Below are 27,746 nucleotides of genomic sequence, written 5' to 3' on the forward strand. Positions count from 1 at the left end.
TATAGTTTGAAATTCAACCCATCTTATTTGAAAAAGTGGATGCCAAAACGTTGTCACTAGAAGAAAGGAAGTGAATGTGTTATGTACATGGAAAAGAATGCCATTTCAAAAAGAAAAATGTTCTCTCAAAACCCAAAACAAAAGGTGTAAAAGTGATATAGGGTTAGAGATGCTCTCAAAAAGCATAGAATTGTGAATTGTCAAAATCTGCTTTAAAAAAAAATCATGGTTGATCTGATACGACAAAAAGTTTGTTGTATGAAATCTTAAAACCAATTGAGGTAAGCGGCTTCCTATCCCTACTCTCTTTAGAAATGTTGTAGACATTAGATTTGTTTCCTGCACCAAAATTTGAATAGTCAGGAAATAGCTAAGTTTAAGAATACTTTTATGGACAGCGGATCTCATCCAACAACAAGAACACAACAAGAAATGAAAAACAACAAAACCGCAAAAAATGTACTACCGCAATGTTATAATTTTTATTTTATTATTTTATTTTTTTTTTTTTGCCTTTTTAGCTAAATATGAAATAATCCCATTATGTTAACAAAATTATAAGTACAGAGTAATTACTAATATATCAATTCACTATCAATAAATATAATGGAAAATGTATATCAAACAAATATATATAGGATAAATAGTGGTATAAGTACCTAAAATTTTATGATTGTAAGCGGCATAATTGCAATATTACTTTAAGCTAGATGAAATTGAGTTTATTGGTATTAAACAAATATTAGCTATAAGAATGGGATTCTCAAAATTTGCAATTACACTGTTGTTTATAATTGTGTTTTCTATGTAGATTTTTGAATTGTGTCTATTAGCCTCAATTTCTATATATTCTATTTCATTCGTACTTAATTACTATTAATTTGTCTTATCACCAATTAAATGTCTATAATTTTGATGAGAGATCTGAGAAGTGAGTGTCAATTATGCTATAGTGAAATAAAATTGAATTTCGATATAGGATGAGAGTACCTATATAGTTTAGATAGCATATAGAGTTTCTATGTTTAATGTATGTTACATGTTTAATTTATTACGAGAGTAGAAAATTTGCATGTAATTGAGGTTTATATATCTGAGAAGACTATAAATTACCTTAGTAAACCTGCTATTGCATAGAAATTAGTAATAAGAATAGAATCATGTTAAATCATAATCAATAGATACAACTGAAATCGAAAGCCTTAAATTTTATTCATTGTTAATTCCCTTATTAATTTACCTACTTCTTACTTTCATTGTTTTTCTTGTTTTTCTAATTTTAATTTTCTCTTCACATTTTATTTAGTCAAATAGAAGAATTTAATTTTAACGTATTTAACTACAATTCTCGTGGGATCGATCTCACTTTTTGTGAGTAATACTTGTTCAAACGATACGTATACTTGCGTGTTGCAAAATATCATAATAAGTTTTTGACACCGTTGCTGGAGATTGTTAGTTAATATTAATAAAAATTAAGTTTTATTCTAATTTGGTTTTTTTTTTCTTTTCATATTTAGCACTAATTCTGTTGGTTTCAAAATCTTATCTTTTTCAGGTTCAACTAGTTTATGAGATGTCAAGGTACAACTGCCAAATTACCTATTGATCCTGAAATTGAGAAGACTTGCAGACAAAACAAAAGAAGGAAAAGATTGGGAAAAGCTACAATAAAGATTGAACACAAAGTAGATATAGCTAACAACGCCAACGTTGGCAACAATGGTGACAATAGAGGAGCTATAGAAAACCAGGCTAATGATCGCAACCACAATGACTGTAGCCTGAGGGACTATTTGCTACTGAATTTAACAGAGGCCAGATCCTGTATAAGGCCACCTGACGTTGATGCTAACAACTTTGAGATCAAGCCGGCCATACTACAAATGGTCCAATCTTCAGTCTAGTTTGGGGGGCTGCCAACAGAAGACACAAACATGCATCTCGTTAACTTTGAAGAACTCTGTCAGACATTCAAGATGAATGGAGTTAGTGACGACGCCATCAGGCTGAGGCTGCTCCCATTCTCATTAAGGGGGCGAGCCAAGAGTTAGTTGGTACTTTTGCCACCCAATTCTATCAACACCTGTGAGGAATTGACCCTAAAATTCCTTTCCAAGTTTTTTCCTCCTGTAAAGATTGCAAAGCTGAGGTCAGAAATTAACAACTTCACCCAACAAGACAACGAATCTCTTTATGAAGCATGGGAGAGGTTCAAGGACTTATTGAGGAAGTGTCCTAATCATGGGATTGAAAAGTGGCTGCAAGTGTACAACTTCTACAATGGATTGGTTAACAACACCCGAACACTCATAGATGTCGCAACTGGTGGGGCTTTTATGAGAAAAAGTGTGAATGAGGCCTTTGAACTACTTAAAGAGATAGTCATGACTAACCAACAATGGTCAACAAAAAGAGGTCAATCTAAAAAAATTACGGATATGCATGAAGTTGATGCTATAACCAAGTTGACAATCCAGGTGAAGGCCTTAACTAAGTTGGTGACTGCTCAAGCAAAGTAAGCTCAAGTTATTGATAGACATTAGGATATTAAATAAAAAAAGGGCATAAGTGTAATTGTAATAGGGGTATTGTTATTATATATAGGACTTAATACTGAAGGAAAAAAGTGTGAAGAATTTGGTTTAGTTTGTAACTTTTGGGAGAGAACCAGGCTCTCGAAATTCGGGGTTTTAATGAAAGGCATTCTGCCATTTTATCCAAACACTACTGCTCTTTCTCTATTTTATGCAATTGATTAATCTTGATAGGAAAATTCCTACCAAATGGTATCGAAGCATAAGTTCATGGGACCTGAGAAGGACACTAGTATGGAGCTACTGAGTGAAAGAATGGAGGCTTTCCGCTCAGAAATTCAGAAGGAGATTTCAAACGTTAGATCTTAGTTGAAAAAGAGGTTTCAAAAACACAAGCAAAAATTTAGCGCTTACTGGAGATAATGATGGCTCAGTTAACCTGTTTCTTTGCAAGGGAAAAAGAGACGATGGAGACGAACACTGCCAACAACGAAATTCGTCCTCCGACCTTCCTCTAAGATGGCTCTCCGTCCTCGGCTCCGCCAAAAGTCACTCCGGCACTCCAACACGCTCCAAATGGCGCCAAAAAAGTACCAACAGATGAAGGTGATGCCGGAGAAGACCCAATTGCTAGGGCAAATGTTGGCCATGGTGAGGATGAAATCGCTAACGTTGAGCACACAAGAAGTCACTTGCGAGAAGAAGACGACTGAAAGAAAGAGGCAAATTGATCAGATCCCTAAACCCTGTCTAAACAGGCCCAATCCATTAACTCATTACCCAAATCTGGCCCACATCACCAAAATTCTAAATTTAATTAACCAAGCTTATGGGCCAACCCTTTGGGATCCAGGTAAGGCCCAACACACTTCTCAGATTTCTTCTTCGTCTCTTTGTCATGAGAGGGTTCTCTTTTCCAATAGCTTCTCTTTGTCAAGCGGCTAAGACGGCAACCATTGGGTTACTCAAAATCAAAGATGTCGACTTCTAAGTTGTAGGATTGGAGATACAATCGCTGCTAACGAGTTGCTGGCGGCAACAAGCGGATGGCGTGGTGGTCGGTGCGCAAGTTCTATCCATAACTTCACACGTGTGGGATCTAGGTTGGACTCCTAACATCAACTTCTCTTTTTCGGGTGTTCTGGTTTTTTCCCTTCGCCATCAACGACTTAGGAAGCATGGTAAACCTAGTTTGAACGTCACCTTCCTCGTCAAAGATCCTCCTCATGTTAGGGTGTACTGCCTATCTATCAACTACCACCACTTAGTGACGGAGGAATATGTTTGGCTACTACAGGAATGGAATTCGGGTGGCAAGAGGTTATCATCATTGTATCGCACGATTAGAAAGGAAACAGTGCGAGTTACAGACTAGGCATCTCAAGGCAGCCGACGAGGAAACAAGGGAGGCGAGACTCCATGAGGGTGGATGGAGGGAAGACTACTCGTCGAGTCTTGGACAGAGAAAGAAGAACCACTATTAGAAAGTGTGACCCATTCAAGAGCATATTCTTCCCTCGCCTTGGGGACAAGCTCCTAGTTTATGGCACGGGCAAAGTTATACCCGCTTTACTCAAGGTTTTGAAATCTAACCTACAATATCTTTTTGTTGTGAGTTGGTCATCTCTAGTTGAAGTTGCAAGTTTGGCAAAAGATACAACTATCTGCATTAATATTGCTGGAAACAATTTCATTATAGCACCTCATAGGAATTTTAACAAAATAAGAAATGTATATGTGGACATAAGGATTGGTAGGCAAGAGAAGCTACTTGAAATTGATGACAAAAATAAAATAGTGTTGGTATCTAAAAGGAATTTTGACAGAGGAAAGAGGATCGAAATGGGTGTGTCAACCCAGAATTGGTACTCAACTAGCCAACTTGTGATTCTTGGAAATTTTTTCTCAAATCCCTATTTCTTTTCTATTGGTTTGGGGCAAGAGCACCAACAAAAAGCAATAGATTTTGAAGTATCCCTTTTGAAAAAAAAAAATCTATGGATTTTGGGGGTGTATATCTTGTTATTTTTTGTTTATCCACTGGAATGGGTTGTTTTCGGGTGTTCGATAGGGACAAGACAAGGTATTTTGGGAAAAAATCATAGCACCATCTGATGGCAAGGCAGTGGCTCTCTCTCAACTTGTTCTGTACACCAAGAGAGCAAATATCAGCTGGTTTTTTGATCGAGGTAAACTTGTTGAGAAGTGGCGTCTTTCTCATGACTCAAACACCTTGCATTTGTTGGCTTGGTTCTTTGACAAGGGGCGATTACGGGTTGCACCTACTGATGTTACAAGTTGAACTCTATCACCTTGAGAGGACAAGGTAATTTTTCGACGACGGGTATTGATAGGCATTGGGATATTAAATAAAAAGGGCATAAGTGTAATTGTAATAGGAGTATTGTTATTATATATAGGACTCAATAGTGAAGGAAAAAGGTGTGAAGAATTTGGTTTAGTTTGTAACTTTTAGGAGAGAATTTGGTTTAATTTCCTCTTCACATTCTATTTAGCCGAATAGAAGTAACAATTTAATTTTAACGTACTTAACTACAATCCTCGTGGGATCGACCTCAATCTTTGTGAGTAATACTTGTTCAAACGATACGTATACTTGCGTGTTGCAAAATATCACAACAAATATCTCTCATTATAAACATAAAAATTGAACTATATTTCACATAAAATATAACTTTGTAACCTATTTACATCAAATTTTAATAATGTGATCTAATGTACAATTGCAAAACTTAATACAATAATTAATAATTTTATTCAAAATATAAAAAATAATAATTTTATCATTAATTTTATTATGTAAAATAATAATAAAAAAAAGTATAAATATACTAATAAAATTTTTATATATATATAAAATGTAGTTATCTAACGGTTTTTGTTGATTTAACAAAATATTTTAAAAATAAAAGAATATTTCGTAAAATTTAAAAGTGTTAATAGAGTTAGTTTTATAAATATTAATTAATTTATATTAATTTAAATATATATAAATATTAATATTATTTATTTTAGATTAATTGAACTTATTACAATTTTAGATTACTTTAAATATATATAAATATTAATTTTATTTGTAATATCATTATTTTTAATATAGGGAGTATGTTTAATTTGAAATTTTATATTTTATATTTATTTTTTTCAAAATTTTAAAACTTTAAATATTATTTTTCAAGAAAAATATAAAAATTAATAAGCGATCCCCTTTAATTTATAAAATTTTAAAAATACACATAACAAAACAAAACTAACAATATAATTAAGTATGCAACCTAGTACTTACTAAAATATACTAGTAAAATAATAAAAATGACATAAAATTAAGTAAAAAAGGAATATATTTATGGTGAACATTTGCATATTCCAAATTTATATCACTTTCGTCTTTTCTTTTTTTGGCTAACTCAGCTACATTTAAGCTATTAGCATCTCCATTGCAAATTCTTTAAGGATAGAGGTGTAAATTGATGATTTATTGTTAAAATATAGGTATCTTCTAAATTACTTGCTCCAGTGGCGTGCCAACATCTAAAAGTTAATTTAAATTTGGCTAATTTGGATTTTTGCCTCCTGAACTTTGACATGTACCAAATCATGCCCCCTAAACTTTTAAGGTCGTTGAAAATACCCCCTTAACCATTGAGATTGTTAATGTTGACCGAGATTTTCGACAACTATTAAAATATGATTATAGTAAAGAGCTGTAAGAAAGTGAGATGAGAATTTTTTACGTGGTTGGGGCGTTAATGAGCCTTAGTCCACGAGTCTTTGTTATTAATGGATGTATTTAATACAGATTCCACACTTGAGAGAATGTATTTTCTCTTAAATACAGAGAATGTTCTTGGTGAGTATTTTCTCTTCTTGCTCTTATGCAACCCAAGATTCTCGACCCCATTAAATGAACTTTGAGGGGTATTTATAGTGTCTTGGTGGGGTAATCCCTAGAATTGTTCTTACACATGTATCTGTAAGTATCCATAAAGGCAGGTATTTCCAATGAATATACCATGGGTGATGCATGGTCAAATCCCTAGGTGTTGTAGGGTTTTTATGAGGAATGTCCTTTTTGTCTTGTGATTGACGTGACTTTTCGCAGAGTAGCCGTCGCTAGACTTTAATGATCATTACTGTAGCGCTGCTGTTTGGGGGTTGTGCCGTCAGACTTTATTGCGTGTTACAGTCTCAACACGCTTCCTCCCATGCGGCATTAAATGCGACTTGATTGCTCAGGAGAGGCCTGACACATCCCGGAGGGGCTTCATGCTATGCGAGCTTCCGGGAGTACCTTGTATTCCGGGTGCCTCCTCCGGGACCCATGCCCATGGCGCTTCCTTGTGGCGTACAAAGACTTATCAAATATTTACAAGTTATCTGATCCACGTGTCCCATTTTGACTGGTCCACGTATTTTGGGCGAATTCAGGGGCAACATTTACCCCCCAAGCCTTGTTTACTTGGAAAAAATAAACCAAGGCTTGCTTAAGTGCCTCCGGTCGACTCCTCGTTTCCCTGGCTCAAGCCTAGAGCGCGTGAGGGCACATTTAATGATGATATTTAATGCAGCGATTCGCTTTTCGCAGGTATGTCTCCGGCCGCCTCCTCGGTTTCCTGATACGAGCTTGGGGCGCGTGAAAGTGTGTCTAATGATGGCATTAAATGCAGCGATTCGCTTTTTGCAGAGGTCGATTCGTTTCACGCCCTTTGATTGATGCGGCGCATTAATGGTGTCAGACGGATACTCAAACGTTTCCACCGCCTTTATGGCAGCTTGATCTGATCCGTTGATTTTCGGGAATTCGAATCGTGCATCTCCCCCACCGTACGATTGGTAGGTGGTGACGCCTGTTCCTCATGCATTTTTGCCTATAAAAGCCACCATCTTTCCTTCATTTCGGTTACTTTCCATTCCTTGCCATTTTTGCTCGAATTTCCCAGAGAGAAAATTCTTCAAAACAGCACAAACTGTCTTAGCACTTAGACATTTCTTCCACTTTTCCAGTGTTTGCCTTCACCAGTTCTTCTCATCTCTCACCCGATCACATTCAGGACCCCCAGTTCAACGATTTACTGTAAGTTTCTTGCATCCTTAGATAATAACATGCTTTTACTTGCTTCGTTCGTTTTTTTGGGTTCGTACTCTGAGATTTCTGGGTGTGCGAGTGTTTAAGCTCTTCAGGTGTTCTGTTTTATGTCTACTGCTTTAGTTGAATGATCGCCATCATCATGCCTCTGTTATAATGTGCATTTTTGTTGAAGAGAGCCATGTGTTCTTCGTTCGACAGTTGCTTAGGGCATAGAATGGGATCTCTTTTTTTTTTTTTTACTTTGTAAAACCACTTTCTGCGATTTCACTGCACCCGACACTTGTTCAGGGGATCTTCCCATGTGACACGTGTCCGGAGGGGGCCTCTTTCCAGCGGTTAGGGGACCCCCACTCCCTTTTTCTTGACTTAGGATTTGGTATGGGACCTAACTGCTGGAACTTTCTTTTTCCCTTTTTGTTTTTCACAGAACACAACATGTCTGCTTCTGGTTCGAAATCTTTGAAGAAAAGTGGGAAAAGCATGGCCACGTTGGAGGAGGTTTCCCTGGGGCCTGTAGCCCAAGAGGGGTACAAATCCCGAGCGACCGGGTGGGAAGCGGCTGAGCTTCGATCCACCCTTACTTGCCCTCACCAGCTGGAGAATATTATAGAAGTTGCTGGGATCAAACCCTCCACCTCATGGGCCTATCACCGGCCTCCTCGCGACTCGGAGACGCCTAATCATAACTATGACGGCTTCGGGGCTTGGAGTCAGACTCATTTGATGGCCGGTGCCATGCTCCCGCTCCAAGATTACTTTGTTAATTTCCTTGTATTTGTCGGCCTTGCGCCATACCAACTCATTCCTCAAGCTTACCGCCTGCTCTCAGGCTTATTTATTTTTTATACCGCCCGCGGCTGGGGATCTCCCAGCCCGGCGAAAATTTTATATTTTTATGAACTTGTATCTGTCCCCAAGAAAGGGGACAAACTTAAGGATGGTTTTTATGGGTTCCGGATCCACCCTGCTAACGAGGGGGTGGTTCCGTATAATAGGCAGACTCACGTTAAGGAGTACCGCCATCGCTTTTTCTTCTCCTCCGGGTTCAGGGCCGTGGACCACCCGGAGCTTCTCACGGAGTGGGTGCGGATCCCACCTTACCAGCGGACGCCTCCTACTCAGACTTTCCTCCGAAGGGCCCAAGCCTTTGCCTCCTACGACCGCGCCGATCTTGATGTCGGGGGCCTAGTCACCACGGAGAATTGTAGGAAGGCCAAACTTATCATTTCTCACCAATCCGTGGAGGACTCCAACCTCTCACGGGTCATCTGCCCCAACGTGAGGGCGCCGGTTGCGGAGAAGGCCTTCCGGGATGAGCTCATTGCCACGGCAGAGAAAAAATACCAAGATTATCTCTACCGGAAGGCCCAGGAGAAAGCATACTCTCAGGCTCAGCCGCCTGCGGGAGAGGGCTTCGCGTGGGGAGTCCGGTGGTGCGAAGGAGCCAAGCCATTGCGGGAAGTCCGAGGCAAAATTTTTTGACAAGATTCTTCGAAGAGATTGGGGATCGTCCCGCCAGAGGCCCCTTCGTATTGAAGATTCTTCCGAGAAGCAAACTTCCCGGCCACGACCTTCGGTCCCCGAACCAAACTCGGGGGCTCCTTGCACAAGACCTCCGGTGCCGGCGGTAAGTCTCCCTTGATAATTCGTTATGTTCCTTCCGTTGATGAATACACCAGTCGTAGGCCCGTAGGGTTCGACGACCGTCTTCGTAGATTTAGGATGCCATCGACCCGGTGGGGGGATCGTTTGAAGGAGTTTTATTTTTCGAACTTAGGAGATTACCTAGGTCGGTCCCGGATGGGCTCCGGCCCTCCAGAACCTATTCCCTTAGGTCATTCTGCTTACATAACGTCCAGCTGGTTCCGGCCCTCTGACAGTTATCTCGGAGACGACGCTGCCAGCATTAAAGTTCAGGACTTTGCTAGGGCCGAATTAGGAAGTTCGGGTAGGAGTAGCTTATTTGTTGTATCTTGTATAAGTGGTTCCGCACGGACTTCTAACACTTGCTTATTTTGTGAAACAGGTATCTCCATGGATGCCATCCTGGAACAGCTTGCCGGAGTTCATACTCCCGTGGCTCCTCCGGCCTTTACCTCCTCTCCCCCGGCCCCTTCATTGAAGGTTTCTTCCACACTCCCCCGACACTATTGACTTAGTGGATGACGAGGAGGTGCTTCCGGGAGAAGGCCAAGGGAAGGGATGGGACTTCTCGGAGGAAGCCGCTGAGGGTGCGGGAGAGCCTCGAGCCCTTCCGGAGGAAGCAGAGGAGGGCGAGGAGGAGCCCGAGGTGGCTCTGATTCGTAAGCGCAAGGGCAAGATGATTGCCCAGGATGAGCCGAAGAGGCCTCGGAGAGCCGACACTCCTGCTCATGGTTTGGACGGCGGGGTCTCTCCCATGGAAGAAAATCCTGCTCCTCCCAACATCGTGCTTACCCCGATTTCGGGGGACGAGGTGAGGCAAGAGCTTCGCATAGCCAAGCATAACTACGCTATGGATGAGTACTCCCGGGGGTACGCCGAAGTGGAAGCCCTTAGGAGGATTCTGCGGGCTGAGGTTGAGGCGAGCATCAACCACCCGGAATACCAGGATCCGTGGGACCTTAATCTGGACCCTTTATCGGACTGGTTCCGTCGCTTCCTAGGGCCTACCTTAGCTCCTTTTGCCGCGGAGATGACCAGCGAGTTCGCTTCTCAGCTCACCCGTTACGCGCCTAAGCGGTTTGCCACTTGTGCTTCCCTGAACTCCATCTTCCAGGTCCAGGACCTCAGCCATTCTCTCACGGTGGTAAGTACTTTGCAATTTTCGCTTTTCCTTTTATTGTTTATATTTTATTTTTTCCTTTGAGAAATTCCTCCTTCTTATCCTTTCATTACGGTTCAGCTTGCTGCTGAGGCTGGCCGCCTCTCCAAGAACATCATAAACCATGGCTTCGTTTTGTCCGACTTTGGGGACATGAACGATGTCAGAAAGGTTCTCCAGGACCTCACAGCGGAGAGGCAGATCTACCAGGAGGCTGCCGAGCGCCAGGAGGCGGCTGCCAAATCCAAGGAAGAGGAGGCCAAACGGAGGGAGGCTCAAGCGGAGGCCATGATCCGGGACGAGGCTCAGCGGAGGGACAGGATGGAGGCTCAGCACCAGGAGGAACTAAGGGCTCAAACCGAGGTTGCTGAGAAGGCCAGGCGAGACCTCCGGGAGGCCTGGGAGGCTTTGGATAAAATGGTCGCCAAGGTGAGATCTTTAGAGGAAACTCACCAGGCGGACATAGAGTCCAAGGCCGCTCTAGCTGCGGAGCTGAAGGAGCTGAGGGACTTCAAAGAACAATCCATCAGGAAGGCCAAGAGGGTCGAGCTCCTCTCTCCCGTTTCCTGCGCCCGGTGTCCGAAGCGCTTCGACGATGGAGTCTACATGGCTTGGTCCAACAACGTTCAAAATATCAAGCTTACTTTTTATCCCAAACCCGAGGAAATGATTGCCAAATTTCGGGAAAAGAAGAAGAAGCTTGATGCCGCACTTGAGGCACGTACTGGACCTCGTCTTCCTCCGCGGGCTGACTGAGCTGCCGTATTATTGACCCAGATTCCACCCGTTTCTTTTATAACTCTTTTTTTTTTTTTTTGTACATATTTGTTGCTGCCCTAGAACAATATACATATAGGTAGCAGCCTTTATTTGAAGGGGAGACAATTATATTTTTAAGGCCTGTCCCCGAGCCATTTATATGTATATGACCTGCCCTTTGGGCTAGGATATTTTTTTATGCGATCTTTTTTTTTTGTCACACTTATGTTTTTTTAACCTGTCCTTTGGATCAGGATTTTTATACTTATGCTTTTTATTTTTGTGCATACTTTCTGACCTGCCCTTTGGGTCAGGATATTTTACTTAGTTTGTTTTTCTGTTTGTCCGTGCGGTATACCCTAGTACCCCCCTGAGTGGCATAGAAACTTTGTTTTTAAGGCACTCAGTTTTATTTAATATAGAGGAGGTATACATTTGGACGGTACAAACCCTTTGAACAAAATCTAAGTCTTATTTCGCTACTGGTAGTATTTTCTGAGGTGATCGACATTCCAGGCTCTTGGGACGGTGGTTCCGTCCATTCTTTTTAGTTTGTAAGTGCCAGAACCGATCTCGTCCTCGATGTCATATGGTCCTTCCCAATTTGGTCCAAGTACCCCCACTCCGGGTTCTTGGGTGGCTGGAAAAACCCTTCTTAGGACCATATCCCCAATAGCGAATTTTCTGTTTTTAACCTTGGAGTTAAAATACTTGGTCACCTTCTTTTGATAAGCAGCCATCCGTATTTGAGACTCATCCCGTAGTTCTTCGACTTGATCCAAAGCTTCTTGGAGCAGTGCCTGATTAGTGGCAGGATCGTAAGTCGTCCTCCTGTGGGATGGGAATAATGTTTCTACCGGGACTATTGCTTCACAACCGTACGCCATTGAGAAGGGCGAGTGGGCGGTTGTGGTTCTGGGGGTCGTCCGGTAGGCCCATAATACCCTTGGCAATTCTTCAGGCCAGTTATTTTTAGAGGCCAGCAGCTTCTTTTTCAAGGTGACCTTCAGGATTTTATTGACCGCTTCCGCCTGGCCGTTTGTTTGAGGCCTGGCTACCGCGGAGAAGCTTTTCAGTACTCCGTGTTGGTTGCAGAAGTCAGTAAATTCCTCACAATCGAATTGTTTTCCATTGTCTGAGACTATTTTGTGAGGCAAGCCGTATCGACACACTATGTTTTTGATAACAAAGTCCAATGCCTTCTTAGCAGTTATTGTCTTCACAGGCTCAGCCTCTGTCCATTTGGTGAAGTAGTCTACTGCTACTATTGCATACTTTACCCCTCCTTTTCCCGCAGGTAGAGACCCGATGAGATCTATTCCCCAGCCTCTCGGTATGTTCGCGTACCTTTGGCACGAGTCACACTTTTGGACATAGTCTATACAATCTTTTTTCATTGTTGGCCAGAAGTACCCTTGTCTCAATATTTTCTTTGAGAGTCTGGGTCCTCCTGTATGATCTCCACAGAACCCTTCATGGACCTCTAGCATGATTTGTCTAGCTTCAGGGTCCGATACACACCTCAGATAAGGCATGCTGAGTCCTCTCCGGTAGAGAATTTGGTCCATCATTACATAACGATGAGCCTGATACTGAATCTTTCGAGACAGTGCCCTCTCTTGGGGCAACTCACCTGTGGTTATGTATTTTATGATGGGGACCATCCAGCTGGGTTCTTGCCCAACCGTTAGTGTGGTCTCTTTTATTTTGATGCTTGGCTCTGCCAAGCGTTCCACTGGTACTACCCCCAGCTCTTCGATTTCACTGTCCGAGGCTAACTTAGCCAGACAGTCCGCATGAGCGTTCTTCTCTCAGGGGATTCTTTCTATTTTATAGTCCGTGAACTCGTGGAGCAGTTCTCAGACTATTGTTACGTACGCGGCCATTCGCTCGCCGCGAGTTTGGTACTCTCCGGATACCTGGTTTACGACCAGTTGAGAGTCACTGTAAACTTCCACTCTTTTGGCTCCTACAGCTTTTGCCAATTTCAGCCCCGCTATCAGGGCTTCATATTCGGCCTCATTGTTTGAAGCTGTGAAGTTGAATCGGAGTGCTGCCTGGAGCCGCAATCCAGTAGGTGATATCATAGCCACTCCGGCTGTAAAGCCCGCTTAGTTAATTTGGAAATTAGCAGTTGTTTATGATTAATTATGAAATTATTTATAGCTATTTAAATAATTTATTATACTGTTATTTATGTTATTCAGTAGCTTGCATATTTTGTAATTCCGGTGCCCGGTATTTTGGAACTCGGCGTTTGGCTCAGTAGAAATCACAACTTAGTATGTTAGTAGTTTGGGGACGGGTTTTAGACATTGGGAATGTCGGGAATGGCCGGGAATTTAGAATTTCCCAAAAATACCCCCTTTAGTATGATTTATGTGATTTTATGGTGGAGGGGCAAAATGGTCTTTTTGCCCCATTAGTGTTTTGTCTTATGTGGGTTTATTAAATGAAATAAATGTTTATTTTATGTGTTTAATTGGCTGAAGTAAAGTGGTATATTTGGCTTGAAAATCATTTTTCCTTTATTTTCCACACTTAGTCAAAATTAGAAAGAAAAGTTCAAAATTCACACACTCTCATTTCTCTCTCATTTTCGGCCAAGCTTAGGGAGCAGCTAGGGCTGGATTTCCTTGGTGAATTCAAGTTATTTTAGCAAGATCTAAGTAATCCTAGACAAGGTAAACCTTGCTCTAGCTTCTTTACATGTTCTTTGAAATTTTGGATGAGTTTTAATGTGATGGATGCTTGATTCTTTGATTTTGTTCTTTATTTGAAATATTGTTGTTGTTTCTGAGATTTAAGTATGTTGATTTGTGATTATTTAGGTTGTTAGTAATGAATGTTAAGTGCTTTGCTCAAATTTGGAAGTTTTAGCTCAAAATATGGTTTTCAAAGAGAATTGATTGAATCTGTTGCTGGGTTGTTGTTGATGTTTTTATTTGATTTCAGAAGCTTATTCATGCTTATTTAAGTAGAATTAACCAGGTTTTATTGCATGTTTGTGGGAATTGCTCAAGTTTGAGTTTAAAACTCAAAGCTTGAGCTTTAATGGCAAGTTGTGTATCTGTGAATTCTGGGTTAGTTTGATGCCTTAGATTTGTTCTTTGGGGTATTTAGAGCAGGACTGGAAGGTTTGGAACCAATTGGGTTTGATTTGGTTGAGTTAGGAATTTTTCAAAAATTCCTGCGAGGAACCAGAATTCCAGTTGTGAAACCGGAATTCCGGATGAGGGTTCAGTAATTCCCAGAACCGGAATTTCAGTTGGGCAACCGGTCTGCCGGTTGGGGAATTTTCAGAACCCGTGTTTTTCCTCGTTTTTATGTTTTTAGGGGTATTGCCATGCTTTTTATCGATAGGGAAACTTTTAGTTCCTAGTTTTAGTCCCCGGGAAGTGATTTAGCGTGTCACTTATAGCGTTTTGATTTTTATGGTTTAGGAGCCAGTCATCCGCCACTCAGCTTCAGTTCCAGTCAGGTTGACCGGCACACCTGAATTCGGAATCCAGGTAAGATTAGTATAACAGTATGCATATGTAGATTACATGTTTAGCGTGCATGTAGGAAGCCTGTTAGATTACATTAGTCATGTATATAGGCTTCGAACCATCCAACCCTGTCACGTCGGTACAGGCTGGAGTATGACCAGCAGCCGGAGTATGACCGGTTCGACCGATCAGGCTGACATTTGGTTGGTGGTTCCGTGCTATTGACCTATCCCGTCGGTACAGGCTGGAGTATGACCAGCAGCCGGAGTATGACCGGTTCGACCAATCAGGAGGATACTTGTCAATAGTACCGTCCCTGAGAACGTTCAAAACTCAGTACCATGTTGGACATGGCAGTAGTGGCTCAGCACCATGTTGGACATGGCAGTAGCGGGACTCAGTATCGTGTTGGACACGGCAGTTAGAATTATGTATGAGTATTATTATGCTTTTCTTACTGAGTCTGTCGACTCACAGTTTACGTTTATGTGTAGGTAAAGGCAAGACTTTAGCTGATGGACCGTGAGCGAGCTTATGAGATTGTACATGTCGGGGCGGTTAGGCCTGGAGCGTACGATCCTCGGGACAGCAAGGCTGATTTTGTAAATGGTCGTTAGACGACCCTTATTTTTATGTAACAGTTAAACAGTTAAACAGTTAAACTTTTTGTAAATATTTTTATAATCGGGATCCCGAGTCTTTTGTAATACTGTTTTATAAGTTTAATTAAAAAACAAAATTTTAATTAATCACGTTTTTCCATAAACCTCGTTGATTAGCAACGAGCTGCACAGTACGTTTAAAAATCACGTAATACGCCTAAGTTAGTTAGGGTGTTACACCGGCTCTCGAACCGTTCTCATTAGAAGCTCCATCTACAAACACCCTCCAAGTGGGGATTGGTGGTACCGGCGTATTAGCTGTTGCCTCGGCTTCATTGCATTCGGTGATGAAGTTTGCCAAGGCTTGGCCTTTTATGGAAATCCGGGGTACGTAATGTAAGTCGAATTGACTTAGCTCCATTGCCCACTTGAGGAGTCTTCCGGATGCTTCAGGCTTCTGGAGAACTTGTCGGAGCGGGTGATTGGTTAAGATTTTGATCGGATGGGCTTGGAAGTATGACCTCAGCTTCCTTGATGCCATCAGGAGGCAGAATACTAATTTTTCAATGACCGGGTACCTTGTCTCGGCCCCTATCATGCGCTTACTAACATAGTACACGGGGTGCTGAATTTTTTCTTCCTCCCGGACCAGGGCAGCGCTGACCGCGTGCTCGGAGACGGCCAAGTAAAGGAGCAAGTCTTCTCCAAGGACGGATTTCGATAGGATAGGAGGTTTGGCCATGTGGTCTTTTAACCTCTTGAATGCCTCCTCGCATTCATCCGACCATTCGAACTTTTGGCATTTCTTCAATACGTTGGAAAAGGGTATGCGCGCACTTGTCCGTGGATCGTGAGATAAAGCGGCTCAGCGCGGCTACCTTTCCGGTCAAGCTCTGCACGTCTTTATGCCTCTTGGGGGATGGCATGTCCAGGAGAGCTTGGATTTTCTCCGGGTTTGCTTCGATCCCCCTTTGGCTGACTATGAAGCCCAGGAATTTTCCCGACTTGACCCCGAAAGTGCACTTTTTCGGGTTGAGCTTCATACCGTATCTCCGGACGACTTCGAAACATTCTTCTAAGTCGCTTGCATGGTTGTTGCATGCTTTGGATTTGACGAGCATGTCATCCACATATACTTCCATGTTCCGTCCCAGGAGGCTTTTAAACATCCGGTTAACCATTCTTTGGTAGGTTGCTCCGGCATTTTTCAGTCCGAAAAGCATGACAAGGTAGCAGTATACCCCCTTATCGGTCCTGAAGCTAGTGCACTCTTGGTCTGCCGTATGCATTTTTATTTGGTTGTACCCAGCATAGGCATCCATGAAGGACAACAGTTTAAATCCGGACGTGGCGTCTACCATCTGGTCGATCCTGGGTAGCGGGAAGCAGTCCTTTGGGCAGGCTTTGTTTAGATCTGTGAAATCTATACAAACTCGCCAAGTCCCGTTCGGCTTGGGCACCAGGACCGGATTGGCCAGCCATTCCGGATAGTACACGTCGCGGATCATGCCACTGGACAAAAGTTTGTCTACCTCTTTCTCTAAGGCCTCGGCTTTCACCGAGTCGAGCGGGCGTCTCTTTTGCTGTACAGGGGGCATGTCCGGGTTGACATTGAGTACATGGATGATGACATGAGGGCTTATGCCGGTCATGTCTTCTTGGCGCCATGCAAAGATGTCGATGGCGCCCTTCAGTGTTTTTATTATTTTATCATTTTCCTCCGGATCCAGGCTTTTCCCTATCTGGAGTACTTTGGTGGAGTCGTCGTCGCACACTGGTATTTCTTCGACGTCCTCCATTGGTTCCACGACCCTTTCGGATCCTATGCGAGGATCCAACTCATCCTCTTCAGCCTTCTCTATCTCAGGAGACCCCCGGACCATGAGTACTGGTAAGTGGGTGGCAACATTGTAACACTGCCTGGCTTCTCCTTGATTTCCCCTCACAGTTCCGACTCCGGCTTCCTGGGTAGGGAATTTTAGGCACAGGTGTCGGATTGAAGTAATCGCACCAAAGTCCACTAGGGCCGGTCGGCCTAGGATCGCGTTGTAGGCTGTTGGACAGTCTACCACCACTAAGGTGCAATATTTAAATGTGCTCTGGGGGGTATCCGGGCACAGGGTAACCGGGAGCCTTACTTTTCCCATCGGAATTAGCGTCGTTCCGTTAAACCCCGTGAGCTGGGACCCACTAGGCGAGAGGTCCCGGTCGGTCAACCCTATCGCAGTGAAGGCTTCTTTGAAGAGCAAGTTCACGGAACTCCCATTGTCAATCAAGACCCTAGCCACCACTTTATTTGCGATGGGGGTCTCTATGACCAGAGGGTCGTGGTGAGGAAAACGCACCGTCTTGGCGTCTTCTTCCGTGAACGTTATGGGTTGGTCCATTAGCCGAGGCCTTTGAGTTGGGAGTTGAGTAACCTCCCACACCTCACTGTGTTTCGCGGCCTCGGCATATCGTTTTCGCTCTTTGCGAGTGTTTCCTCCGATATGGGGACCTCCGGAGATCATGGCTATCCGCCCATTAGGCCGGGGCGGTAGCCCGGGAATATGCTGGGTGTCACCTGCGGGAGCAGCTGGAGGCAATACTCCTGCTGTACCCCCTGGTGTTCCCGGAGGCATACCCCCGGCCACCTGCCCTGGATTAAGGTGGGGCAACCTATTTTTGATCCACTCATAGAGGTGGCCCAAGCGGATTAGATTTTCAATCTCGTCTTTGAGATTCTTACACTCATTGGTGCTATGACCAATGTCGTTGTGGTACTCGCATCTTTCACTCGGATCTCTCCGGGAGCTATCTTTGTACAATGGCTGTGGTCTCCGGTAGTGCGTATTTTGCCTAGTGGCAAAGTATACACGTTCCTGGGAGTCCGTGAGCTCTGTGTACTGAGTATATTGGGATGTGTACCCCTTCTTCTAGCGCTTCTCTCCCGTTCGGGTGCTGCCCTTGGAGAACCTTTTGCTCCTCGACCCCTGGGAAGGGCCTGTTAAGCTAACAGTCGGGGCAGCCTGTGAAGGAGCTCGTCCATTCACCCCGGATGGGTTGCCGTAATGGGAAGATGCTGGTGCCAAAGCTTGGCCCTGGCTGTACCCGGGAGTAGCAGAGAACTGTATGCCACTCACTTGTGGAGTCGCAGTCGGGGCAGTATCCGAGGGCGGCACTCCTGGCATGTATCCCGCCATCCCGGTGGGATAATAGCCTCCGTAAGCCACGATCTGGGCTTCTTCGAGGTTAATATATTTTTGGACCCTCTTCTGGAAGTCCTAGAGGCTAGCAGCACCTTCTTGCTGCAACTCATTCCAGAAGGGAGTCCCAGTGCGGATTCCTGCTTGGAGAAGTGCAAGCTGTTGTCCGTCATCAACCTTCTTGGTCTTCGAGGCTTCCTCTCGGAACCTCTTGATGTAATTCTTCAAGGTCTCGGTGGGTAGTTGCTTGATGTTGGTCAAGGCACTAACCTCCAAGTTAACCTTTCTGGCGGCGACAAACTGTCTCCGGAAGTTGGTTTGGAGTTTGTTCCAACAACCCACGGATCCTGGTTCCAGCTTTTTGAACCATTCCTCCGCTGATCCGCTCAGAGTGAGGGGGAAGCACAGGCATTTGGCGTCATTGCTGACCCGCATGACTGTCATGACACGGTTGAACCGTGACAGGTGATCACTGGGATCGGAGTTCCCGGTATATGCCGCCATTTCATGCATCTTGAAATTTTTAGGGAGCTCCGCCTCCAGGATATGCTTGGCACATGGCTCCCAATCCTCGCTGTCTGAGTCGGAGTCGTCTCCCTTCTGCCTCCGGGAGACTCGAGCAATGTCTTTTCGAAGTATGGCGAGTTCCGCCATAATTCCTTCGTTTAACGCACCCGAGGAAACCACGGGCCTGTATCTTCTTTGGTCAAGGTGATCCCGGAGGTCACCTTGATTCCCATTGATTTGATTTCTCAGATCAAGGGGTGGACATCTCTGTCCTCTTCTTCCTCTACCCCCTGGTTCCTGGTGCATAGATGCGCTTTTCCGGTCCCCTCGATCCTGAGGGCCAAGACTCCCTCTTTGGGGCTTGCCCCTCTGCGGACCTTTCCCTTTAGGGAAATCTGAGCGGACCCTTCGCGGATCCTGTACCTTTTTCTTTCGCCCAGGGGTAGAAGTAGGGTTTTTTGTTTGATTTTCCTCAGCAGGGTGCCCTATAGGGCTAGGTTCCCTAGGCTTTTGTTGCTGGGAATTAGGCGAAGACGTTGCTGGCTCTCCGTCGAGCCCAGCGGCCATTGCCTTGGGGTGCACGTGAATGCCAGCTGCCTCCATGGCCTTCTGCATGGCTAGCATCACTTCCTGCATTTTTTGGTTTTGCGCTTTCTGAACTTCGATCCCGGCTTCATGATCGATAGCTTTTTGTCTGAGGAGCACCAGCTCTGAGTAACTTCCTCCGTCGTAGGCATACTCGTCGAGGTTTTCCTCGTAGTTCTCGTCGGGAACTATTTCTTCTTCTTCTTCCTCGGATTCCTCTGCCGCTCTTGAGGCCACATCTTCCTCATTTGGATCTTGAGCGTCTTCCAGAGGGCGAGGATGACGTGTACTTCTTGTCTCCACCATTCTTGTGAAGTCAAATGCTTGTTATGTAGCAGCTTTCCTCAGCTCTCAATGAAAGCACCAAAATGTTGACCGAGATTTTCGGCAACTATTAAAATATGATTATAGTAAAGAGCTGTAAGAAAGTGAGATGAGGATTTTTTACGTGGTTGGGGCGTTAATGAGCTTTAGTCCACGAGTCTTTGTTATTAATGGATGTATTTAATACAGATTCCACACTTGAGAGAATGTATTTTCTCTTAAATACAGAGAATGTTCTTGGTGAGTATTTTCTCTTCTTGCTCTTATGCAACCCAAGATTCTCGACCCCATTAAATGAACTTTGAGGGGGTATTTATAGTGTTTTGGTGGGGTAATCCCTAGAATTGTTCTTACACATGTATCTGTAAGTATCCATAAAGGCAGGTATTTCCAATGAATATACCATGGGTGATGCATGGTCAAATCCCTAGGTGCTGTAGGGTTTTTATGAGGAATGTCCTTTTTGCCTTGTGATTGACGTGACTCTTCGCAGAGTAGCCGTCGCTAGACTTAAATGATCATTCTTGTCGCCGTCGTACATGTTTGGGGGTTGTCTTAGTCAGACTTTATTGCGTGTTACAGTCTCAACACGCTTCCTCCCATGCGGCATTAAATGCGACTTGATTGCTCAGGAGAGGCCTGACACATCCCGGAGGGGCTTCATGCTATGCGAGCTTCCGGGAGTACCTTGTATTCCGGGTGCCTCCTCCGGGACCCATGCCCATGGCGCTTCCTTGTGGAGTACAAAGACTTATCAAATATTTACAAGTTATCTGATCCACGTGTCCCATTTTGACTGGTCCACGTATTTTGGGCGAATTCAGGGGCAACAGTTAAATTTGAGGACTTTTTTTCAATTTTAGTAAAAAAGTGTAATATGGATGAAAGTTTATGGACATAATTTAGTACATGTCAAAGTTCGAATGACATGATTTGTTGAATATCAAAGTCTAGGGAGTATGGTTTAGTTCATAAACAATCACTGAAATAGTAAATTTGAATAAAATTAGACAAAAGTCCTTAAATCAAACAATCTTAATAGTTTAGGGGGCATTTTTAACGACCTTAAAAGTTCAGGGGATATGATTTGGTACATGTCAAAATTCAGGGAGCAAAAATCCTTATTAAATTTAGATCACAATAAGAAATAATAGAAAATTTACATCACAATAAATGCATTACTTTTACATGTACTTTTATATCATCTTTAATATTTTATCACTAAGCTGAATTATTGCATTAAATAATAAACATTTTACATTGTTTTATATAATAAAATTAATAATAAAGTTATTAGTTTTTTATATTTTTGATGAAAATATTAATTAAATATTAAATTTTACATCAAATTTTATAATTTTGTATTGAAGTATAATACTAAATATTAATGTAAATATATTACAAACTTTATTTTTTATGTGTCAAATATAGCACAAATGCACAATTTGGTGATGATTTAACGTGTAATAAACTTCACAATATTGCATGTATAAATAAATAATAGGCTAATTAGAATTTTTTTCCCCCCGAACTTTGACATGTACCAAATCATGCCCCTTGAACATTTTTTACCGTTAAAAATTTCCCTTAAACTATTGAGATTGTTAGATTTAAGGATTTTTGTCTAATTTTAGTAAAAAAATTCTAACATGGATGAAAGTTCAGATGGCATAATTTAGTACATATCAAAATTTGAGAGGCATGATTTGGTAGATATCAAAGTCTGTGGAGCATGGTTTAGTACATAAACAATCACTGAAACAATAAAATTGAATGAAATTAAACAAAAGTCCTTAAATCTAACAATCTCAATAATTCAAGGAGAATTTTTAACGGTCAAAAAAGTTCAAGGAACATAATTTGGTACATGTCAAAGTTCGGGAGAAAAAAATCTTAATTAGCCTAAATAATAATATGGAGATGAAATTATTTAGACACGCTCTTAATATTGAGTGTGTAAAATGAGTGTTTCGATCATTAATCTTTTAATATTGAATTAAAAAAATATTTTGATCGTTTAATAATGAATTAAAACATATCAAATGCTATATTACTATGAAAAATATTTCAAATAGTATCTTCCTTATTAATTTGAGTTAACAGCTATGACATATTCATATGCCAGTTTCGTCATAGTGTTTTCCGTGGTTTGGCAATGGCCATAAAAATTAGTGACGGGTGAAAGGAAGTAATAGACTAACCTCTTCCTTGTTTTGTCCCTGCAATTTGGACTTCCACAAGAGCAACGAAATGCCTTAATTGGATGATACTTATCATTGAAGTCAATCCCATAATCCTGAAAGTGATATTAATGCCAAACAAAGAAATCCAACTTAAATAAAGACACGGCAACCATCTACAAAATTAACAACACTACTTAATGCAGTTGTACCTACCCAAGTAAGCTCTTCTAAAGCAGCAACTTTCCTAGTGGTGAAGAATGCAAGCTGCATAAGAGAAGCAAACCCACATATAATGATTTTGTTATTTAAAAATAATAAAAGTAGGCATTCAATTTGTTCAACTTACAAAGTAAATCCTTCTTTTGTGCAACCAAAATAAATAAATAAAGTAAAACATATGTTCCATACATGGTAAAAATGGCGGTCAGGTGTCTCCACTTCCACAGGAATATCAACCAAGTTTGGATCAGAGCACCTATAGTGATTAAGAGGAGAAAAAAGATCATAAAGATAAATAACAATGTAATTTCTCAAAAAACTGTTGATTCAAATTAATCAAACCTAGCATGGGATCATGTAATCTCATTCAAAGAAAAAGAAAAAAACTTGGAATAATTTTATAAAATTCAAAACTCTATCTTCATGTATGTCAATAGTATGAAGAAAAAAAAAAGTTATAACTTCACATCCATTTTTGTTTTCGTTTATTATTGACAAATTAGTCAGCTCATTCATCTTCTATGTTTTTCTTTTATGTCTTCTTTTCCAAACATGACATTGAAATACATCTTCTCCTTAACAATAACACTAAGATTCTCCAAAATGGAGACAATAAAAATTGACAAGAAGCAAAAGCAACAACTATACCTATGATTGATAAATCTGGAAACGTTTCCATGATATGTTCCATCCAAACAAAGTGCCTCTTCATCTTTTAGAAACCCCTCGGAGCCCCAATCTGCATCCAGTGTTACAGGATATGTATGCCTATCTTTGCTGCTTTTTTTATTCCTATTGTACAACTCCATATTGGTTAACACTTCTCCAATGTATTCACAAACGAATGCTCCCTCAGGCAATGGATCAAGTGGTCGAACACCCCATCCTTTTCCTTCACTGGTAAAGAAAACCTGAATTGTTGTAGCAGCTACTCAGTACAGTACATACATGAAAATATCTTACAAAAACAATAAAAGAAATCGTAGCGGATAGCAGCAAAGTGCGAACTGTTACCAACATGTATTCATAAGGGTTCAGCCTTAAACTAACCTGTAATCTTCTTGAAATACCTCGTTGGACTACTCTGTTTCCACATTTCATGTCACAGCCACATTTTCTCCAGCATTCTTTAATAAACTTTCTTACCAGGTGTCCCTTACATTTCTCAAATTTGTCATCATTCCTAGACCTCTCAATAGGGCAATCTGTGCAATAAACAAAGTGGTGGTCCTCTGGCTGCTCTTTCATATCAATACAAGCTTTTAAAAACTTTTCTTTTAAAAGTCCTTGTGGTGTGTATGCAAACTCTCCACCAGTTTCACAAGCACAGGCACACGGTAATGATGAAGAAAGGCAATCTCCAGAACAACTTGAACAGCAATCCTCGTCCACAATTCGAGCCAGTGATATATTTATATTGGCATTTTGATAGATAATGCTTTGAGGAATGTAATTAAATTTTGGAATACGCTCATTGCCAATTTCATCCAATAGTGAAATTCCCACTTTTTCTGTCCCTTTTGAAATGTCCTCAAGAAAGTTATAAGGTTTCTTTTGTACCTTAAAAAAAGGGTGCGTATCTCCATTTTCACACGTATTCGCTTTTTTAAGAGGTGGATTATCCATTTTCACACCAACTTCAAGAGGTGGATTATCCATTTTAACACCAACTTTAACGGGTGGCTTCCGCAGTTCTGCAACATGACAAAGAAATTAAAAGCAATAAAAAAATTCAGTAAATACATTTGAACAATAAACAGAAAGGAGACAGTCAAAGTCAGGACACACATACAAACGTGTAAGATATCTACGGCCAAAATAAATGAATAAATATATAAACAATCATAAATCAAATGTTCATATACACAGATACACTTATGGAGGAAGAAATACAAGACATCAACTTCTAGTTTATTCCAAATTAGGACTAGGCCTTGTTCCAACTTAGAAGCAATAAGTGCAAAGAGGAGTAACACCATATCTCAATATGGTGTTTCTCAAATTGTTCCAATGTGAGAATGTTTGTAGTACACGTCTTCATATCTGGGTCGAATTTCTAAATACAGCAAACCAAATGTAATACTTGAGAGAATCCCACAAGCCCACATTAAAAGATTTGTGGTATATATTCAAATGTCATAAGGGTAGAATGTAAAATTTGTTGGCACTCATATCATCCAAGGACAAACATCAAAGACTCCAATATGACATATGGAAAAACATCTGCCTACATGTCCAAATAGAGGTCAAGGGTGAAGAAATGCATAAGATAACTCTTGATATATTGCAAATTGGAAAAGGATAGGCCTTCTTAGAAAAGGATTGGAGTTCCATCTTCAATACAATTGAAGCTAAGTGGGGTAACCCATCAGGATATTGTATTTCTTTTCTTTTTTCTTATTGAGGAGAATATTGTGTTTCTCATATTATTCCAATATGGTATTACTCTTGAATAATTGATAACTGAAACATTGATAGTAATAATAATAATAACAATAATAATAAAGAAAAAGATAATATACCTGGGTGAATTGTCGAAATAGGCCTAGGAGAAAGTGGCGAGTAGTGTTTCTCCTTTCTTGGCTTTAGCAACAACTTCTTTTCTCTAGAAACATGCGAGGAACTCGGTTCACCCAATGGCCTATCAAATGGTTTTGCTGTAGGTGGTGTATTCAAAGAAATTTTATTTTTAACTTGTTCAATAAAATTTGAGTTTTCTACATTGCTTCTTGGTGGTGGATGAACTAGTCGATATTTGGATTCACTTGGTTTAGAAGGTTTACTTAGTTGTGGTCCAGAAGATGTTAAAGGTGTTTTACTCTCTTTTGATATTGGCTTTCTGCTTGTGTGATCCAATTTAGGAAAAACACGCTCTTCTTTTCCAACTGACAGAAACCTTTCAGGTTCTTTACCAGATTTCATACCCTTAACCTCCCCTTCCTGCTGAACAGAAAACCACCCACCAAAATAAAATAACAGAAAAAGTTAAAGTAACGAGCAAAAATAGTCACAGTCATACTAATTCTATACTAGCACTAGTTAATAAGGCAATGTGGCTGCACCATTTGAGCCTTTCTATCGAGGAACCTGTAGGAGCTTCAAGTGAAGTTAACATCTATATAATCTAGGATGATTGTTAAAAAGGGTTTCTACATATAACTAACTGTACAGAGATCCATTTAAACTCAATGAAGTACACTAAGTCATTAAGCTGAGATAAATTCATTTCAAAAGCCTGCCCCCTCTGTTTTCATTTCTTCATTCCTTATATCAAAAAAGTTAACTTGCCCGAGTATGGAGCTAAATAAGTTGGAGTAAAACTTTGGCAACAAACTAGTATGCAGCTACAAAATCATCAATGCTTTTATTGAACTATACAAACCAGTTCCTTATAACTCATCATACACAATGGCCAAATATGAAAAGTAGAGTAATAACCTTACTGTCATCCTTCTGCTCAAAATATGCATCCACTAGAGCACGGTAGTTCTCCTCTGCAATAAATTCCAAATTATCCCCATACACTTTCAACAGATTTTTATATACAGGTATGACCTCTTCATCAGGAATTCCTAAACCTCTTGTCACAGTCAAGGCTTCATTCATGTGATTGTGAGCCATTTATAGGGGTCAGTAACTATCAATCAGCTTGGAATTTGAGCAGTACGTGATTCTTAAGATTCCATGACCCTGCAACTGCCTGCATTTACTGGGGTTTGTAAGAATGATATACAAATCTCCAAACATGATTCAAAATAGCCCAACTAAACTCATTGAAGCTCGTGTGTTAGAACCCAAAAATAAAAAGCTTAAACAGAAGGTAAGTTCATGTCCGGTATTCGATTTAAATCCAATTTCATGATTTGAAACACAACATAACAAAACAGGCTATAAGGAAAGTGTTTAGTGGCCATTTTTTGAACCAAATATCTGAAAAACTCACTCTAAAACAACTTTAAAATTTGAAAACGTAAATTTCACGTTCTCTAACCGTTATTATCTTTTCGACTTCCTCCTCCATAATTCCTTTCTCCAATTCAAAATCTATTCATTGCTCTCACCCGCACTGGAGTAGCTCCATTCATGAACAGCGACTAGAGAGGGAAAGCAACGATTTTCAGTACAAGCTCCCACGGCGATGACTGAATTAGGGAGATTCGAGAGCCTGAGTTTCAGTATTTGGGCCGCCTATTGGTTGCTCACGGCGGCCGGCGAGTGGAGAATGGCGTTGGCCGTGAGCGAGAAAAAGGGAAAGATAGAATAAACGGGAGGAGTGGGTGTTTTTGTGATTTTTATAACCTCCGCGGGTTAAAAACAAATTTCTAAAATTCTAATTTGGCCACAATATCTTATATATCATTTCATCTTTGCCCTTCCTTAATATTTTATTGAATAAAAGGATTTTCCATATTCAAATGAATTGATTTTCCAATTCCAGTCAACCAAGGAGAGAAAATATAGCTTAAAAACCAACTCAACAAAGCAGTATCATTTTTCAGTTTTCAAATATATATTTTCAATCACACCTTTCAGATTCTCAGCTTAAATACATTCTATTCAAATCAATTATCTTTAATTTCAGATCTTAAAAAACTATTATTTGCTTTGATGGAGAATCATCAACATTATATTTTCAAACCGAAACATATTTTAGCTGAATTTTTCTGTTTTCCGAAAATCACTCCAAAAAATAAAAATAAAATTTAAGTGAACCCATATCTGAAAAAAAAAAAAAATAATGAAGCGACCTTAAGAATAAAGAAAAAAGAAAATACTATTCAACTCCAATAATGTCTCATGCAATAATAAACAATAAAGAAAATACTGTAGAACAGAGCTCGATAAAAGCAGAAAAGTAATAGTTTTAAATTCATAGCATGAATAAAAGAATAAAGACAAATGATCAATCAATCATTGTCATACAACACCAACTATATTTATATATAAAATCTTGAACATACTACCATGTAAAACCATGTTTGGTTGGCGAGAAAAAACAAACGCATGCCTAAGAAACGATCAAAATTTCACGCAAGAAAAACCAAATACAAAACAATGAAAACAAGAACGAAAATAACCTAGAAACATCGCTGAGAACCGAATGAAATTATTAATCGTCGCGATTAAATTTGTTTGGTTGCAAAGAAAATGTGGGAAAATCCTATTTTCCCTGCATTGCATTTTCCCACCAAAAAGGGGGGAAAAAACGTAATGAGGTTTAAGGAAAGAGAACGTACACTTTACCAGAATGACGTTTGAGCGATGAAGGAGAAGGAATATGAGGAGGTGATTTTCCGTATTGGCCGTTGCAGAGAGAGTGTACTCTCCGTCTCACCCAGATATTTTCAATTGGTACCTCTGTTTTCCAATTTCATAATTTATTTTCTCTTTTCTTTAATTGTTTTTAAGGGAAGTTTTTACAATATTCTCATTATTCGGCT

General features: G+C 40.9%; 1 protein-coding gene and 1 non-coding gene across 8 annotated transcripts; both read right to left on the reverse strand.

Moving 5' to 3' along the window:
• On the reverse strand, nt 1-27,688 carry LOC133029025 (histone-lysine N-methyltransferase SUVR4-like). Of its 7 annotated transcripts, none has more exons than XM_061110385.1 (9): nt 27,543-27,688; nt 25,744-26,005; nt 24,828-25,245; nt 23,356-23,999; nt 22,954-23,216; nt 22,495-22,561; nt 22,300-22,350; nt 22,105-22,199; nt 1-339 (listed from the first exon to the last, which is right to left on the reverse strand). In XM_061110385.1, exons 2-9 carry the CDS (start codon nt 25,924-25,926, stop codon nt 327-329), a joined length of 1,734 nt encoding a protein of 577 aa, XP_060966368.1. In that variant the 5' UTR covers nt 25,927-26,005; nt 27,543-27,688; the 3' UTR covers nt 1-326. The 7 variants fall into 7 exon arrangements, with proteins under 7 accessions (XP_060966368.1, XP_060966369.1, XP_060966367.1 ...); XM_061110386.1 differs by having other exon boundaries at nt 27,384-27,564; XM_061110384.1 differs by lacking the exon at nt 27,543-27,688 and adding an exon at nt 26,297-26,598.
• On the reverse strand, nt 2,145-2,251 carry LOC115721548 (small nucleolar RNA R71). The gene has a single exon (XR_004012563.2). It is a non-coding gene; the product is annotated as a small nucleolar RNA R71 (small nucleolar RNA).
• Nucleotides 27,689-27,746: the final 58 nt, after the last annotated feature.

This window comes from Cannabis sativa, chromosome 2 (assembly GCF_029168945.1).
Source record: "Cannabis sativa cultivar Pink pepper isolate KNU-18-1 chromosome 2, ASM2916894v1, whole genome shotgun sequence".
Taxonomy (NCBI): Eukaryota; Viridiplantae; Streptophyta; class Magnoliopsida; order Rosales; family Cannabaceae; genus Cannabis; species Cannabis sativa.

Bases quoted from the DNA above. Each gene is read 5' to 3' on its own strand.
- LOC133029025 (XM_061110381.1), bottom strand. From the start codon at position 25,926: ATGGCTCACAATCACATGAATGAAGCCTTGACTGTGACAAGAGGTTTA. The intron at 24,000-24,827 runs GTATATTATCTT...GTCATGTTGCAG, and splicing joins TATTTCGACAATTCACCCAG to AACTGCGGAAGCCACCCGTT. The intron at 22,200-22,299 runs GTAGGTACAACT...TATCACTTTCAG, and splicing joins CTTTAGAAGAGCTTACTTGG to GATTATGGGATTGACTTCAA.